Genomic DNA, 17,054 nt, shown 5'->3' with positions numbered 1-17,054 from the left:
CATGTATCGTACCGGGAACCAAGGTTGCAGCCCCCTCTTGGCCACGCGAAGTGGGTACTGTACAGCAGGCAAAAGCTACACGCCGCTTGCAATGCGTGTTAGGCCCCAACGTGCGACCCGTACGCGTCTTTGTAGACGGTGCCGCGAACGGTGCCAGACGCTGGGTCGGTGCACGGCCCCACGGCTGCTTGACGTGTCCACCGGGCAGGTATCCGTCCCGGTAACTCCTCTCGCCAGACGGGCTCGGGAATGCCGCTTTTCCACACGGCTCAATATCGATTCCACCTCTCGTCGGAGCGGGGCGAGGAAGAAGAATCCTCCTCGCTTCTCCCGACCTCGTGTCTTTTTCCTTCCGTTTCCGGTCTCTTTTTCCAGAAGGGCTCCTGACCCTCCAACCACAACAACCCTTAATCGACTACACATTGATAAGCAAAGACCTGAATAGTAATTCACATACATTCCCATAAATATGTAACACTTTCTTATGATGGGGAGAAGGCCAACAGGCTTGTCATTGCGTCAATCAGACTTTGAACCCTTCTTGTGAATAAGGGTAATATTTGCACCTTTTCAGGTTGAAGACAGGAGACCATATAAAAAGACCTGGAGAAGAGTGAGGAAAGAGAAGAACATAGGATCGAAGCACGGTTCGTGAGGATTACAATGCCATCAGTTCCATTTGTCGAGGAGGCATAAACATTGACTAGGAACTTCTCAAACTTAGTGGGAGAGTAGCCATGTGCTTCAGAGAGCAATCTGTGATTTGAGAAAGTGTAGGCCATGGGAAGGGAGCGATTGGAGACCTTGGCCTTTTCATTTCAGACAGTATTAAGATATTGAACTTTTTCTCAGAACAGTGTCTAACCTGACTCAATCCTTTCGAAGTTAAGGTACAAAAAGGGAAGGTATTGAGGGGAACATGGCCTGGACGAAAGTATTATAATCTGGTGCATCTGACATGGTTCTGGATGAAGGCAAAATTGTGAATGAAACATTAGATTACGCTTTTGTCTTTTTTGTATAGATGGTCGAGATTCGTGTGAGAGCTAGAGCAGAATGGAAGTTAACAAAATGGAAAGGGGGAAACACCAACAGCAGAAAAGAAGTGAGATTAAGTGGAGGGGGGTAGGGATGCAAGGGGTAAAAAAATGGGGTAAGCAGGGATGAAAGAGAAAAGGAACAAATTAACCAACAACTAACAAAAACAAAAAGAGGTGAGAGAGAGGGGGAATCACAATAACATGGAAACGAAGAGTGCTTGGGAACAGGGTCTGTGGAAGAAAACGCACACAAATTCTCAAGTTCTGCGATTTTACTTATTTTGCTTACACCGTACACTTTAAATGTGAAGTGTCCAAACTACTCTCAATTCTTCTTCCTTATGATATTCCAGAGTAGTATACAACTATTCGGTGAACTCAGAGGAAGTGATCATTTGAATGATTTCCTAAGAGTCAAAATGAACTGCTCCTTTCTGCATACAGGACTGCAGTTAAAATGTATCCAACAAAATGATCTCATCAAATGCAATTTTTAGTTGAAAAGAAAGTTGCAGATAACCAACCACCGAAGGCAGATGATGAGCTGCATGAAAAAGATGCAATCCTGTACATGCTCAGAACTACAGACAGTCACATTATACATGAGGCTGAACGTTTGTCTCAAAATATAAAAATCCTTCATTGTATAAGAAAGTAAAACAATTTCAAAGCTTAAGATGCATTGGAGGATGTGCAAATGGTCACTTGGTGCACAAATTATTTGGAATAAGAGTGTCCAATATTGCCATTGCATGAGGGTGTTCAAAAAATTATAAGAACGAGGTACTCGTAATGGTCAAAAACAAGTATAGCAAGTTGTTTACCTTGACAAGTAAAATATATTTAAATTTTCTTACATTGTACATTTATTTAAAAATTAAAAGTTAATAATATGAGTACCGTTACAAGGAACTTCGATGCAGGAGGGAATCGTTAGGCCTATCAAAGCCAGCACTGTTATTACCAACCTAGGTATGGTTGGTTGTCTGTTCTCTATCCTTTTAAAATGATTCTGAGCCTCAAGCAAGGAAGCAGAATGTACCATTGTAAGGGGTAAGAACTGCCCCCCTCCGAGACTCAAAATAGACGCTCCAACCATTACACTACTGAGGCTCGTTAAAAACACCATTACACCACCACAAAGTGTTGTGGTCTACTGCATTGTAATTCTTTCAGAGAACTTCTTGAATGTCCACCAGCGCTTTAGTCTTAAAACATGCAGAAGTTTGAGTTCAGCTTTTAGCACATGGTTCAGAATGGCCGAGGTTGTGAAAATCCGCAAAAAATAAGTAATTTAATAAAAAATGGAATTAATTTTCAATGGTTCTGGAGCAATGTGTAAGAGTGACCTGTTTGGCAGGTGATGTGTTTTCAAAACGAAAGTGACTTGCATTGGGATTAGCATGCGATGCACACCTCCAAACATACAGTTGACAAGCCAAGCCATGCCCATATCTGCCCAACAAAATACACCAACTATTAATATGGCCTTAAACCCTTAATTTGTTGCTTCTTTTTTCTTTTTCTTTTTTTGTATACTGAATCGAGACTCGTGAAAGAGCTAACATTTCACAAACAAATGAACCAGACAAACAAAATATATAAAAAGAGGGAGCGGAAGACAAGATGGGGAGAGAAGGGGAAGCACACAAACACAACATTTGAGAGCAGGGAGATGTGTGGGAGGGAGAGGGCTGGGGGGGAGGAGGCGTGGGAAGGGGGGGGGGTGGGGGGAGGGTGGGAGAAGTATAAAACACAAGGACACCAAGGACTTCCAGGACAGAAGTTGGTATTTCAAAAAAGTGGATTTGGGGTGAAATTAGCGGCGGTAGAAAAGATCAAGGTTTTGGATGGGGGAAGATAAGAGATGGTGGTGAACAGCTGTTTTAAAGACCTGGAGGGTGGAGTGGGATTGAAGAGAGTGAGGGAGTTTGTTCCAGAGGCGGAAGAAAAGAGGAATGGAGGAGTGAAGGTGAGCAGAGAGTCTTGATTTTGGCAGTTTAACCATAAGAGGGTTGCAGGCAGATCTTGTGTGACCTGTAGGAATATTTGGGGGACAGCGCCCAGAGAGAGCTGGGGGGCAAGGCCTATAGAGGAGTCGGTAGAAGACGGAAAGACCACCAACCTGCCTGCGGTGAGTGAGTGAAAGGCCCTTGGAGTTAGCTTCATCGCGGGAGATTCCAATGATTCTGAATCATTTCCAATGATTCAAAATCATTGATTCCAATGATTTTGACAGGCATTGCAGTCAAAAAATGCAAATATAATTTGCACCTTGATCTGTATTTAGTCCAACAGGATGGTACAGAGAGCGTACTTGCCTCTGAGCTGTCTTGTCTGGGTTTGATTCCCGACCTGACCATAAATTGTCAGATTGATAACTTGAAGTCAGGCCGCATCACAAAATGCACCATCCCTAGGATTAATGTTAACTTCTGTGCCTCGTCTCCCAGCATTGGCTTGTGGACCTTAAATATCCCACAGGATATTTTGTGAAGAGTAGGGACGTCAGTACTGGTACCCTGAACAAATGACGAATTCCTGCTAAGATCAGCACTAGTTTAACGTCAGACCTCCTGGTGAACCGGTTCGTGAAAGACGTGAGCCAAACGTCCTCCTCAGCTAACTCCACAACAAAGGTAAGGTGGGATAATTGGGTCGTTAAATAAGTTGTAGTAATGTTTCTTCATAAACAGGTATTTCTGAGTTAAGTATGATGACGTGCAGGAAGAAGAAGAAGCCTTACCCCCAACTTCGACCACTTCCGGAATTGTTTTATTATTTGTGTTCAAATGTCTGGTGATTGTTTTGTATTTATTTATGTGAATGTGTACTTGTATATAACTGTCATTAATCAAAAGGGCTTAGGCACGATAGAGCAATATTTTTTTAAATCCCAAAAACGAACTTTAAAAAAAAAAGAATAATAATTTTTTTCCCTAAAACACTCCCAGGCACTCACTCATGAATCTCTGAAAGTTTGACGAAGACACTTTCAGCCATATCTGAGAAAAGTATCTATCTATATACATATATATATATATATCTATATATATATATATATATATATATATATAGGTATATACATATATACATATATACATGTATACATATATCAACAACATCAACAGCACATCCGATGGATCTGTCATAGCAGTAGATCAAGAAACACAATGGAGGGAGGTGAGTGAGTCTGTGATATGCTGTAACAGAAAGGTTTCTGATAAACCGAAGACATCAGTCAATGAGATTGTGGTGGAAAGGGGGAGATTCAAGAGATGGAGCATAAGCCTCTGACATTGGTGGACCACATGGAAGGAGAGATGGGAGAGGTAATGGGGCAAGATGGACGGGTGGTGAAGTGAAAGGGATAAGTGCAGTTTGAGGCAAGCAGGGAAGTTGGAGGACACAGGTATAGGTACAGGGAAGAGATGAAGACACAGGCACAGGTGAGAGGGATTGAAGAAAGAAGGAAGGAATCAGGTGGACCTGCACATCTGCATTTATGACAAGAAAGAAGAAGGTAGGAAGAAGGGAAGATGGGATCGAACATGGTGGGAGAGTAATAATGGGTCAGAGAAGAAGGCAGAAGACTGGATGAATATAAACAGCCAATGATTTGCCTTCACACATAAAGGGAGGCAGCAGGACAAAAATATACATGAATGAGAGAATGAATGATTAGATAATGAAAGGATAAAATTGATGAGTGCGGAGGTTAAGGACGAAAGAGGTTTCAGTGGCGAGAGAAAGAAGAAAGAAAGTTAAAAGCTGGAGCGAGGTCAAATTGCAAGAAATTGAGAAAAAGGACTTGGAAAGGGTCTTTTCAGCTCTTGCTTTGCGTTTCTGAGCACAATCTATATTAGCTTTGTTCGTGAACTTTGAATAACACACACGATGGTAACCACATGAAACTGATATTTCAAACGGAACAATCCATAGCTGTACCTTCTGCTAACTCTACTTGGAGACCCTGACGATTTTGGAACAATTTTTCAGAAGAAGATGCACTAAACAAACGGATCTTTTGGACTAAGTTAGCTCTGTTGTTGCATTGCTAGGTGCCACCATTTTGTCAGGAATCTCGCTGTGACTCCGCCCTCAGAGCACATGGCAAATTTAATTGGTCGAGATGGTGTAATGTTTTATCCAAGTATTGCTAAACTGAGGATTTTCGGAAGTGCAAACAAGGTTATTTGTATTCTACAGTGTTCAAATATATACAGGCACGTGAAAAAGTAAGTACACCACATGTAAAGTTTTGACTTTTTCAACATATTTCAACATGCAGCTATTTGTTCTTCATTTCAACAATATTGATAGATAAAGGTGATATAATACAACAAATAACATGAAACATTTACATTTTGTAGTCCATTGTATAATTTAAATAAACATGAATGCAAATTTCACATGTGGAAAAAGTAAGTACACCCTTGGCTCTAATAGGTGGTATTGCCCCCTTTGGCAGAAACAACCTCAAGTGGGCGTTTCTTATAACTGTCTACCAGTCTCTGACATCGACTGGGAGAAATTTTTGCCCACTCCTCCATGCAGAATTCTTTCAGCTCTGCAATGTTTGAGGGGTTTCTTGCATGCACAGCTCGTTTCAAATCCCCCCACAACATCTCGATGGGATTTAGATCCGGGCTTTGACTTGGCCATTCCAGAACCCTCCATTTCTTTCTTTTCAGCCACTCCTTGGTGGATTTACTGGTATGTTTAGGGTCATTGTCATGTTGCAGGGTCCACCTTCGGTTGAGCTTCAACTTTCCGACAGATGGCCTCACATTATCCTCAAGTAACCTCTGGTACAATGAAGAATTCATAGTGGCCTCTCATATTTGTGGCCATGATAGTGAGCTGCCCAGGCCCTGATGCAGCAAAGCTGCCCCAAACCATAATATTTCCACCACCATGCTTTACAGTTGGTATCAGGTTCTTATGGTCAAATGCTGTCTTTGGTTTTCACCAAACATGTCTTCTGGTACTGTGGCCAAATAGCTCTATCTTTGACTCATCTGTCCAGAGCACATTGTTCCAGAAGTGCTGGTCTTTGCCTAGGTGTTCATTGGCAAACTTTAGTCTTGCCCTGATGTTCTTTCTGGACAGAAAAGGTTTCCTCCTGAAACACCTCCCATGTAGATCAAATTTGTGCAGCCTCTTTCTTATGGTAGACTCGTGCACTTTGACATCAACAGTGGCAAGAGCTACCTGTAGGTCCCGTGATGACATTCTGGGGTTCTTAGAGACTTCTTTCAGCATCTTGCAGTCTGCTCTCAGGCTGAACTTGCTGGGGCGGCCTGGCCTGAACAAGTTGGCAGTTGTTTGGAATCTTCTCCACTTGTAGATGGTCTTTCGGACAGTCGAATGATTGATTTCAAATTGTTTGGAGATCTTTTAATATCCCTTCCCAGTCCTGTAGGCATCTATAACCTTCTTTCTGAAGGCCTCAGAGAGCTCTTTTGATCGAGGCATGGTGATGCCGCACACTTCAACAACAAAGAGCAAACCAAACTAAATCTCTGAGGTTTAAATAAGACAGGTTCCTCCAAGATCCTCTCTAACGATGTTCTAATCATTTGCACCTGAGCTGGTGCACCTGATTCTAATTTTAGGTATTTGAAGTAGTGATAAATGTAGGGGTGTACTTACTTTTTCCACATGCGAAATTTGCATTTATGTTTATTTAAATTATACAATGGACTACAAAATGTAAATGTTTCATGATATTTGTTATATTATGTCACCTTTATCTATCAATATTGTTGAAATGAAGATCAAATAGCTGTATGTTGAAAATGTTGAAAAAGTCAAAACTTTACATGGGGTGTACTTACTTTTTCACGTGACTGTAATTCAATCAAAATAAAATAAAGTTTTAAAGGCTGTAGAAAACAAAACAAAACCATGAAATGGAAGTTTACCGCCAACGATGCGCCCTCTTTAACAGCACCTTATTTAGGTATTCGTTCGTGCCTGTTTGTGTTCTTTATGGCATTCCAAAAAAAACCAGCAAGTTTCCTGTTTGGAATGATTTTCAATTTGTTTGACTGGCAGACAGAGAGACTGAAGGAATTTTTACCGTGTTCTGCGCATGTGCGCTCAGGACAAGATGCCGTACAATTTGCCAAATTGAAAGCCAAAGTACTGCTAAACTGCAGGTTCGTGTTACGATTCTCGTCATAGTCTCCCTGCTCATCTCCACATCTCCACATCTCCCTGCTCTCAAATGTTATGTTTGTGTGCTTCCCCTTCTCTCCCCATCTTGTCTTCCGCTCCCTCTTTTTATATATTTTGTTTGTCTGGTTGATTTGTTTGTGAAATAAATGTTAGCTCTTTCACGAGCCTCGATTCAGTATACAAAATAGTGTTCAAAATATAAACATCTATTGAAATTAAGTAGTTTTTCGATAATATAAATAGACTGGCAGACAGAATGAACCAAGTGCTTACCCCTGCTTTGTGCTACACACGTGGGGTAACAACAGCAAATATACACAAATAGATATGGAACTTATGGTACAATATTGAGTACATGAACGTTTTAGAATGATTTAACAAACAGCAACAAGCTGGCACATTTAACCCTGATCATTATTCCATAAAATTATGCAGCAGCTATACAAGCACCCATCCATGTGCTAGATCTGCCGGAATTTACTGGGAAGTTCAATGTTTGCTGTAAATTAATTCTCAATTGAATCATTAATTTATTTATTGTGCGATTCAACAAGTAACCAGTAAATAAAGCAAAGTTATCTTTTTGCAAACCTGGCCTCTGTCCACATTCCTGGCAATTAAGTTGACCATCCACACAACAGACAAATAACCCCATGTTCATTCCATCATGGATTAAGTTCCAAAAAAATTTGCTGTCCCAAAAATTTTTGTCTGTGTGAGCTTAAAGTACATAAGGAGTTTTACCGGCTAGTATGCCTCCGCTCCTAATATACGTAACCATCATGAATGCATGAACAACATCAATGTGGCCATCATTTCAGCTGATGAATGTTCAGGAATGTAAAAAAAAAAAAAAAAAGGTGTTTAAGTGCTGGCTGAATAGGCCAAAAACTGAAAGACTGAAAGACTGAAACGAAACTCAAACTGAACTGAAATTGAAAACTGAAACTGAAAGAGTGAAAGATTAAAAGGCACCGGTTTTGAACTCTTATCCTAATTTTTGCTTTTAAAAGTAAAGCAATGAATGAGCATGCAACTTTCCGTCACTGCCAGCCAGGATCGCATGGATCATTCTATTAGATTTCCTCAGTGCGCCACGAAGGTAGCACTGTACAGGTTAAAGGGACTCATGGTGGGGAAGTGGGATGCAGGTATGTGAGGTGGGCAATGGGTGCAGGCTAGCAGCAAGTAGCATGCCAGGGGGCTTACTTAAAACCCCATCCTGTTCCACCCAGGACAATGGCGCCCACCAAAATGGCTCCGGCAATAGCACCTATAATGATATTGGCTGCGCTAGGACCTGGAAGAGAGGAGGAGGGAGAGATAAGAGTATATATAAAGACATCAAAATTAATGAGTCAGAAATTAACCATTGCATAAGCCACAATTTAACTTATCACTAAAAAGGAACTGGCGGTTTAAGGACCATTCATTTATTATGTACGAAAATATAGCAGTCGTCCCCCAATCCACCATCCAAACTTTCCCCAACACCCCCACATGTATGTTCCCTACACGCTCCATATTCTTATCTCTTCCCAAGATGTATTTACCTATTCTTTCCACTCCTCCAATGCACAGAACAACAGAGGACAAATGGTCAACAGATAAAGTGAGGTGAAGGGGGAACTGCTCGACAAGAACACAAGGATGCACCACAGCAAAATGGTTGGTGTTGCAGGTAAAGGAGATGAATGGATCTCAGTGAGTGGAGCAAAAGCTCAGAGGAAGAAATAGGAAAGATTAGTTGGTGCTGGGCAGCAGATTTTTAAATTTAATTTGATATCGGTGTCGAGGCTCGTGGAAGAACAGAACAACAGAGTAAAACAGATCAACAGACAAAATGGGGCCAAAGAAAAACAGTGCAACAACCTTGACCCCTTGACCCTTCAGATACATTGATCCTTTAAAGTTTATACCCATTTAGACCTTTTAAGACTGTTTCGACCCGTTAGACTCCTCAAGATCTTTACACACTTTAAACTGCTTAGACCCCTTACCCCTTAGATCCTTTAGACCCTCTGTAGACACATTAGACCCCTTAAACCCTTTTGCCCCAGAGATCCTTTGGACCTGTAACTACTGTTGGCCAGGATCACAGGGAGCATTTAGACCTTTAGACCCCTTTTAGATATTTAGACCCCTTTTAGAACATTTTATAACTTTTAGATCCTATGGACTTTTTAAAGACATTTTAGACCCACTTAGACCCTTTAGACCACTTAGACCCCTTGAGCCTTTAGACCTTTTAAATCTCTTATACCCATTAAGACCATTTAGACTCCAAAAGGCCTTTACACCACTTATGCCCCTTGACACTTTGGACCCATCAGACCTTATTTTAGACCCCTTTATAGACCCTAGCTGGTGATCCTACCTTTAGGCAAGCCTCATGTGAGCTTAACAGTTCAGGTGGCCGGCTTGGGATCCTTGGGTCCTGAGTTTGAATCCTGGTCAGCCATTGAATTAACACCAGATGGGGTTGACTAAGCCTGTCATCCTTCCGAGGTCAGCGAAATGAGTACCAGTGTACTGGGAATACCACATCTGCCGTGGAGTAGCACCACCCCAAGATTGTAGCTTACAGATAGATTGCACGTATGTGCTTTCTATCGCCAACGGCCGTCATTAACGGCTATGGTATGAATATTTTATATAGACCCTAACTAATATCGGAAAATACCCTTTCGATGTTTAGACCTTTACACCCTTTAGACACCTTAGACCCGTTAAACCCTTTTAGATGCACACCACACAAACATCTATAGAGTCTTCTTGCAAGACACAGAATATGCATATTTCAGCAAGTAATGTGTAAATTTCATCCACCCAGAGGGTGAGTTCTCTGCTAGTTTGAACAGAACTTGCATATGGGGCCACTGAATTGGTTGACCAATTAAAACTAGAAGCATATTATTTTTGAGGTAAAAGGTTCAAAGGGTAAAAGGTAAAGGTCACCTAACATCATCAATTTTCATCCTATTGCCTTGAAATTTGAACAGGATTTGCATATTGCATCACACACCTGGTTCACCAAAAATCAGAACAAATTAGTTAGCCATTCTGACATGTCAACAGTTTCCATTACAACAATTTCACCCCATTATAATCAAATGGGACTTTTTTGAATTTATTATTACCATACTTCAATAATTTTTCAAGATATCGAATTAAAATTTATGCTGATTATTTATAAATACATGTAGTATTTGAGTAAAATCAATCATGTAAAACACTTGACAGGTCAAATTTTCGAAATTGCCAAATTGCTGTTTCCATGGCAACATTTTCTTATTTCGATTTCACAAGTTTCGTGCTATGCACGGCATCTTTCTTGTTTATTTGTCTGTGAGTAAAGTATCTCAAAACGCTTTGGCCAGATTTGGACAGACTTGATGGACAGGTTGGAAGTGTGGTAAGGACGAGATTTTGGTGAGGTTCTGGATCTGATCCTAAAAATTTTTAAGTGATTCTTCACAATTGAGAGATAGGACCAAAAATGATACACTGAATAGCACGATATTTAAAAGAGTTGTGGACGGGTTATGACAAAACTTGGTGGATGAGTTGCATTAGTGGCAAAACTAAGCCAATTAGATTTTGGTTAAGGCCCAGATGCAGAACCCGATTCTGGAATCTTGGAATACAAAATACAATCCGGCCTATCACTAGGATACAAAACATAAACTGTTCAACCTAAGAGAGGTATGCGCTCTAACAAATACCGTATTTTTTTTGTTTGGACTCATGGCTATTGTATAAGTTATATATACTAGGGCATGCCCGTACTATATATATATCTAAAATTATATCCCCCCCCTCTATTTACATGAAATGGTTTGGTTCATGAAATGTTTTGGTCCATTCGCAACGCCAAAGCGAACGGCGAACGCTTTACATGAAATGGTTTGGTCCATGAAATGTTTTGGTCCATTCGCAACGCCAAAGCGAACGGCGAACGGCTTGCGAGTACAGTGACAATCCCCCCCCCCCCCCTCTATTTACATGAAATGGTTTTAATTAGTTTTAAAACATAGTTTAACGCCAACATATGGCATGCCCGTACCCGTACTATCCGTAATGGCGCACGCTCTCACAGGAGCTCCGGAAGGTCGCATATCGCAGGAAAGCGAAAGAATCGCAAATTAGTTTTAATTAGTTTTAAAACATCGTTTAACGCCAACATAGCGCCAACATAGTTTGCCGACGGGAAATAAATGAATACGCTCTCAAATGTGCCATCCGAGGCAGAGTCTGTTCGCCACGTTCGGCACACGTGATAGCTCGCTGCTCTCTGATTGGTTGAATCGTTTTTTGGACATAGCTCGGTAACTACTTCTGCGATTAATTTAAAACCTTGAAAAGGCACATCCTCGGGTCCCCAGCAATATACCTGGCAAGTTTCAAGTATATCGGACCCGTGGTTGTCGAGAAACAGCGGTCACAGACAAACAAACACACACACACACAGACACACACACACACACACACACAGAGATTAGTGGAATTATAGATATATATATATATATATATATATATATGTATGTATATATATATATATATATATTGTTGCGGTTTTGAGAACCCACACTTGCTTGTAAATATGACATCATTAAAGGTTAAAGATAGCACCCCATAGATAGGCCACAAGCAACACATAGGTCACCATAGGACATCAGTTATTTCATAATATGTGTTAGATAAGGCAATTCCCAATAGTTGAATCTGTGTTGTGTCAATCAAATAATAAGTAGGCCCTTTCGTCCATTTTGCAGCCTCCCTCCAAGCGACGCCATTAAGCGCGCTCCCCAGTCTGTGCCCCATGGCCCTTTCCAATTTGGTGCGCTCCTTGGCCAGCAGCAGCAGGCTGAGCTGCCCGTAAGCTTGCTCAACGCCACCATAAGCCACGAGGTGAAGCCCAGAAAAATGGGGCGGAGCGCCAGGGAGAAGGTGTGGCCACGTCACTCAGCTGTCAGGGCGGGGCCGGTAAGACCTAACCAGCCAACCAGGGCTGAAGTGACATTGCCTGACAGGTGTGGCTTTTGGGCTTGCGGAGCGATCTCTGGCTGGATTATAAAAGTGAGCGCATAAAGCCCTTTCAAAGGACTCGTTGGAAGGTTGGCTTTTGAGAGGACTTATTGGGAGAGCGCACATTTAAGAGGACTTGTTGGAAGCGCGCTTGGTAAACGGACTACTGTGATTTTGGAGAACTTACAGCGAAAGCGTGTACTGACAGGACTTGTTGGGAGAGCGCACTGGTAACAGCACTGCGAGGACGAATGCGCTTGATCGTGGTTGAAAGGACTTGCACAATTAGCGCTTGCGTACAGGACATTGGAGAGGGGGCGTTTGGCGCGAGTGTGCAACTATTACGTATGCCACCAGGATACCAGCCTTCCCCCCGTGATATAATTGTCCGTTCTCGTTACACTGTGAAGAGCTGCCTGCCGGGTTTTCCATCGCCTGGACCAGAGCCGGACTGGAGCCTGGACGCGCTGGTGACCTTCCAACCTGTTCATCTGCAATCCCCGTGTGAGTGACTGTGTGTGAGACGGGCCCGTTTGTCCAGGGAATAAGTTAAGCCTGTAATTAAGACTGCCCTGTGTACTTCTCCTTCCTCTTTCTATCTTGTACATTTCTTTCGTTTCCTCTTCTTTCTGTACATTTGTAATAAATTGCCTTGTTCTTCCTGATTTCCTCTTATCCGATCGCATCCGTCTTGTCTCTAATTGGGTAAGCGTGGCACAATTTGGAACCGCTATAATCGGGTCTAGTCACCTGTTAACAGCTCGGATCGCGGATTGCTATCCTCTCGGCATATTCCATCCATATCCGTGATTCGAGCGGGAGTTATTCCCTCGTTTCCGGTCGGCGTTAGTAATTAGGTAGTAGAGAATCCCTAGGCCTAACAAACCCTACCTAACGCCACGCCGGGAAAGACGTTATAACTTCCAGGACTCATGTCGGCCAGATAAAAAGACAAGGGGATTGACCCCCCCTTGATAAGGGGAGAGCCGACGTTCGAGATCCGCAACAATTGGTGTCAGGAGTGGGATGGTCCATGAGTGGGGAGGCAGACTCCACTCCACATCTCCACATCCCACTCCTGACACCAAATTGTTGCGGGTCTCGAACGTCGGCTCTCCCCTTATCAAGGGGGGGTCAATCCCCTTGTCTTTTTATCTGGCCGACGCGAGTCCTGGAAGTTACAATGGCTGATCACAGAGAGCCTCGATCACACGCACAGTTGCTTCAGAATCCCGGGACAGAGAGCTCAGAGACAGACAGCGTGCTGGGAGCTTGGCCACGGAGGGAGGGTTCGTGGGCAGAGAGAGAGTTTGGGGATCCGGACCGGGTTTTATAGCCCCTCCCAGAGCCCCACCCGAATGTTCTAAGCACCTCTCCCGGCCACCGTCATTAGCCACTCCCCTTGAGCTCCCATTGGCTGCTTGCCACTTACCGGCCACTCCCCTTCAGCTCCTCCCTCGGGCCTCCCAGACTTGTTCCAGGCCCTAGCACATGGCATTCTAGCCCAATTGAGGCCTACACTTACTGGCCTGTCTCAACGCATACTAACACAGGAAAGGAGACTATGCTTAACATTTAATAAGACATAACTGAACTAAGCGAGGCTACATGTTGTGGTGCAACTAACTAAGAGGGGGGTTTGCCTTTATTCTCAAAACTGCAACACTACCCCCCTCTCTCACCAGACTCGTCCCGAGTCGACCCCAACATCGGAACGACCGGTAGAGTCTGGCATGCAATTTTACCATTACTTTTAATGCGACACATAGGTGTAATCCCCCTAACATTTACTCTAACCCATGTGTACGACATTTTTAACACTAGATATGTCCCTCCTAATGCGTTGAGCAGCTATTCTATCAGACTCACACCCACAACTATCCGTGTATTTCCGGAATTTTGTAAACTACACACATAGCCTGTGGGCACATTCTTATATTTACAAGCACATATATTTACAAGCACAGAACTTAACCTGTATTTATAATTCTACGACCCAGGACCTGCACTTTGAAAAAGAATTGGAGGAAGGAAAATCAAACACTTGATATGGCACTTGCTGCTTGCATCTTGCATCTTGCATCTTCCGTGTGCGGCTAACAAAACCGGCTGGCCCTGACCGGCATACAGGCCATGTGGAACATCAGGGCCATCTAAATCTTCCATCTTCATAACTAGCACACAATTTCTTTTTATTGGCCAGCAGGGCCACTCTCACGTGGTCCAACTGCGTGGCGTCAGTGCCAGTCAAACAGTGGTCTGAAGGTGCAAGATGATTTGCAGCAAGATGCTGCACAGCAGAGGTGCGAGCCACAAGGCTTGTGGTCCATAAGTGCAGCAAAGGTGCAGCAATGTGGGTTTGGCAGCAGAGTGCTGCACAGTTCGGCTGCACAGGTGTGACACGACAGAATGGATGCTGCACAGGTGTGATGGTGCTGCACAGTTTGGCCTCCAAACGGTCCTGGGGCGGGGAGGGAAGACAAGGCGCAACAAGCAAACGGAAAGGTACACGGTAGCAAGCGAAAAACAAGGTGACCAGGCACCACCATACCTTGTGCGGTGCGAGGGACGCGGTAGAGCGAGCGGAGCAAGCTCATCCCGAACCGTCCGTACCCCCCACCGTCGGCTTACACTACCCTAGCCCCCCTTGTATTTACAATCCGTCTCTACGTCTTGTCTCCCATATCCCCCTCTAATTTCGAATTCGTCTCCCAATCCCTCCCAGGAAGGAAGGGATGGAACAAACACTATGTCTCATTACGTCATGATGCGTCTCACTTCTCAAACAGCTTACAGAGCCTCGGTGTGGAGCTTCGTCCTCCTCGGTGACTGGCTGTGGATGGTGCGAAGGGATCTCACATCCTAACTACACTACTGACATTTACTCATTTAAACTACCCGGGGTCGTACCCTGCCAAATGGCCTTTTTAACCTATGTGGTTCTAAGAACCCGAATTCGCCCACCTGGTGCCCTCCAAAATTTGGGTCTCACTCCCACAAATTTCATACTGTGCCCTCGCACAATTTCGGGGCTGGGTCGTGTGGCCCTACCAGCAGGTCTACCTACCTGCGCACCTCCGCCACTAAAGCCGCCACCCGAGCTTACCTGCTCCTGCGACTACCTAAACTGGGGAAGGCCCCTCCTGCCACTTTACCCCTGATGCCCACCTTGGCATTGGGCTACCCGGGTCCTTTCTTGGGAGCCTCGGGCCCCACTCAACACCATAACTAACCGGCTCCCAGAGCCTACCTGCGGCCTCACCTGGCTGACAAACTACCAGTGGTGGAGTGCCCCAATAACCATATGCACCAATTAAGCCACACGCCCAGCCATTCCACATACTCATGCACCCAACAAAACACTTCGTTTCAACTACCCGCACCACAGGTGTCAATATCCATACAAATTTTGCCTATGCCCTCTACCTGGCTTTACACTACCCACCCCGGGGTTTTGCGAATGGGATCCACCTCCCCCCATTCACTCCTTCGCACCATGCATTCCACACCTTTTATTCCACACCAAGCATTCCACACCAAATATTCTCACACACCATTTATTTCGCACACCTTTTGTGCTCTCACACCTCTTTCCATACACCTCAACGCGATTCCATTTGTCTCAACAACACAATTCCTCACACACACAGCATCATCGATCTAACTACTTCCCCTAATACTCATGCTTCGCCGTAGTCCCTTTCAACTATGCACTCCCTTTCTCTTTATCATCCTTCTAAGCTACCTACGTCCCCTCTACAGTATAAGTGTCACTACTTAAATCTCGTCTCTACGGTCTTCTAAGTCCCTAACATTATCCTAGCCCTCCCTCAGCTAGCTCCGGTGCTCCATGGAGGTAACCATTGCTGGCACCCCCATGTGCCTGTCACTGCCATCCCCCTAAACTAATGCTCATGGGCCCTGGCATGAGGAATGGTGATACTACCATTCCCCCACGTGGGGCACACTACTCTCACAGTCCGCTGCGCTACGAGCCTCTTCATGTGGATGTATGTCGTCACGGCTCGGCCTCGAGGGGCCGAGCGATCCATGCGGGTGTTGGTCTCCTGTATGGGGTGTCCGTCCGGCATTTACGATCCAAGGGAGGAGGTATGGATGGGCCGAGGTGCAGGGCTCCATCCCTGCACGGGACCTCGCGGTCCCACGCATGATGACCCAACCGGCCACGGTCGGAGCACCGCATCCGCCAAGGTGCGCGGCTCCGAAAACTCCTACCTCCCCTTGAACCTCGCCGATTGCCTTTGCCGCCACGGCACGGCACCAACCATACAGTGGGGGGGCCGGCATGGATCATGCATGCCGGTCCTTGTGAGATCGCCGCGGCACCGATCCCCGCCGGTCCCTGCTGCACACAACTCACCGGGGGCTCGCGTCTGCTATCCGTCCCGCTAAACGCTACCCCAGTCGGTGTCGATGCTTGAGCCGCGTCCTCACTACTCGCGACCCACTCTGCACTCGCACACCCAGGTGTCCCCGCACCTCCCATGCACTCCGTTACTGCACACTCTCCTTCCACATTCTCTGGTGTGCATTCTCCCTCACACTCCGTACTTGTACCTGTACACCTAGGCGCACTCACGCCTTTCACACACTTCATTATCACACACCCTCGCGCACACCCTGGTGCACACTCTTTCGTTACACACTCCGTAACACCCCTGGGTGTGCACTCCTGCACACACTCTGCAACACGCTCTGGTGTGCACTCCTGCACACTCTCTGGTTTGCACTCCTGCACACACTCTGCTACACGCTCTGGTGTGCACTCCTGCACACACTCTG

General features: G+C 44.7%; 1 protein-coding gene across 1 annotated transcript in view; it reads right to left on the bottom strand.

The window, feature by feature from the left end:
* Positions 1 to 17,054, bottom strand: part of ADAM11 (ADAM metallopeptidase domain 11) — a 168,411-nt gene that overhangs the window by 27,619 nt on the left and 123,738 nt on the right. Inside the window, exon 26 of the mRNA XM_068120641.2 lies at positions 8,433 to 8,523. Within this exon, the coding sequence (XP_067976742.2) occupies positions 8,433 to 8,523 (91 nt within the window). The remainder of the gene's footprint in view (positions 1 to 8,432; positions 8,524 to 17,054) is intronic.

This window comes from Myxine glutinosa, chromosome 6 (genome assembly GCF_964187855.1).
Source record: "Myxine glutinosa chromosome 6, kmMyxGlut1.1, whole genome shotgun sequence".
In the NCBI taxonomy this organism is placed as follows: Eukaryota; Metazoa; Chordata; class Myxini; order Myxiniformes; family Myxinidae; genus Myxine; species Myxine glutinosa.
This window is presented reverse-complemented; position numbering and strand designations above follow the sequence as displayed.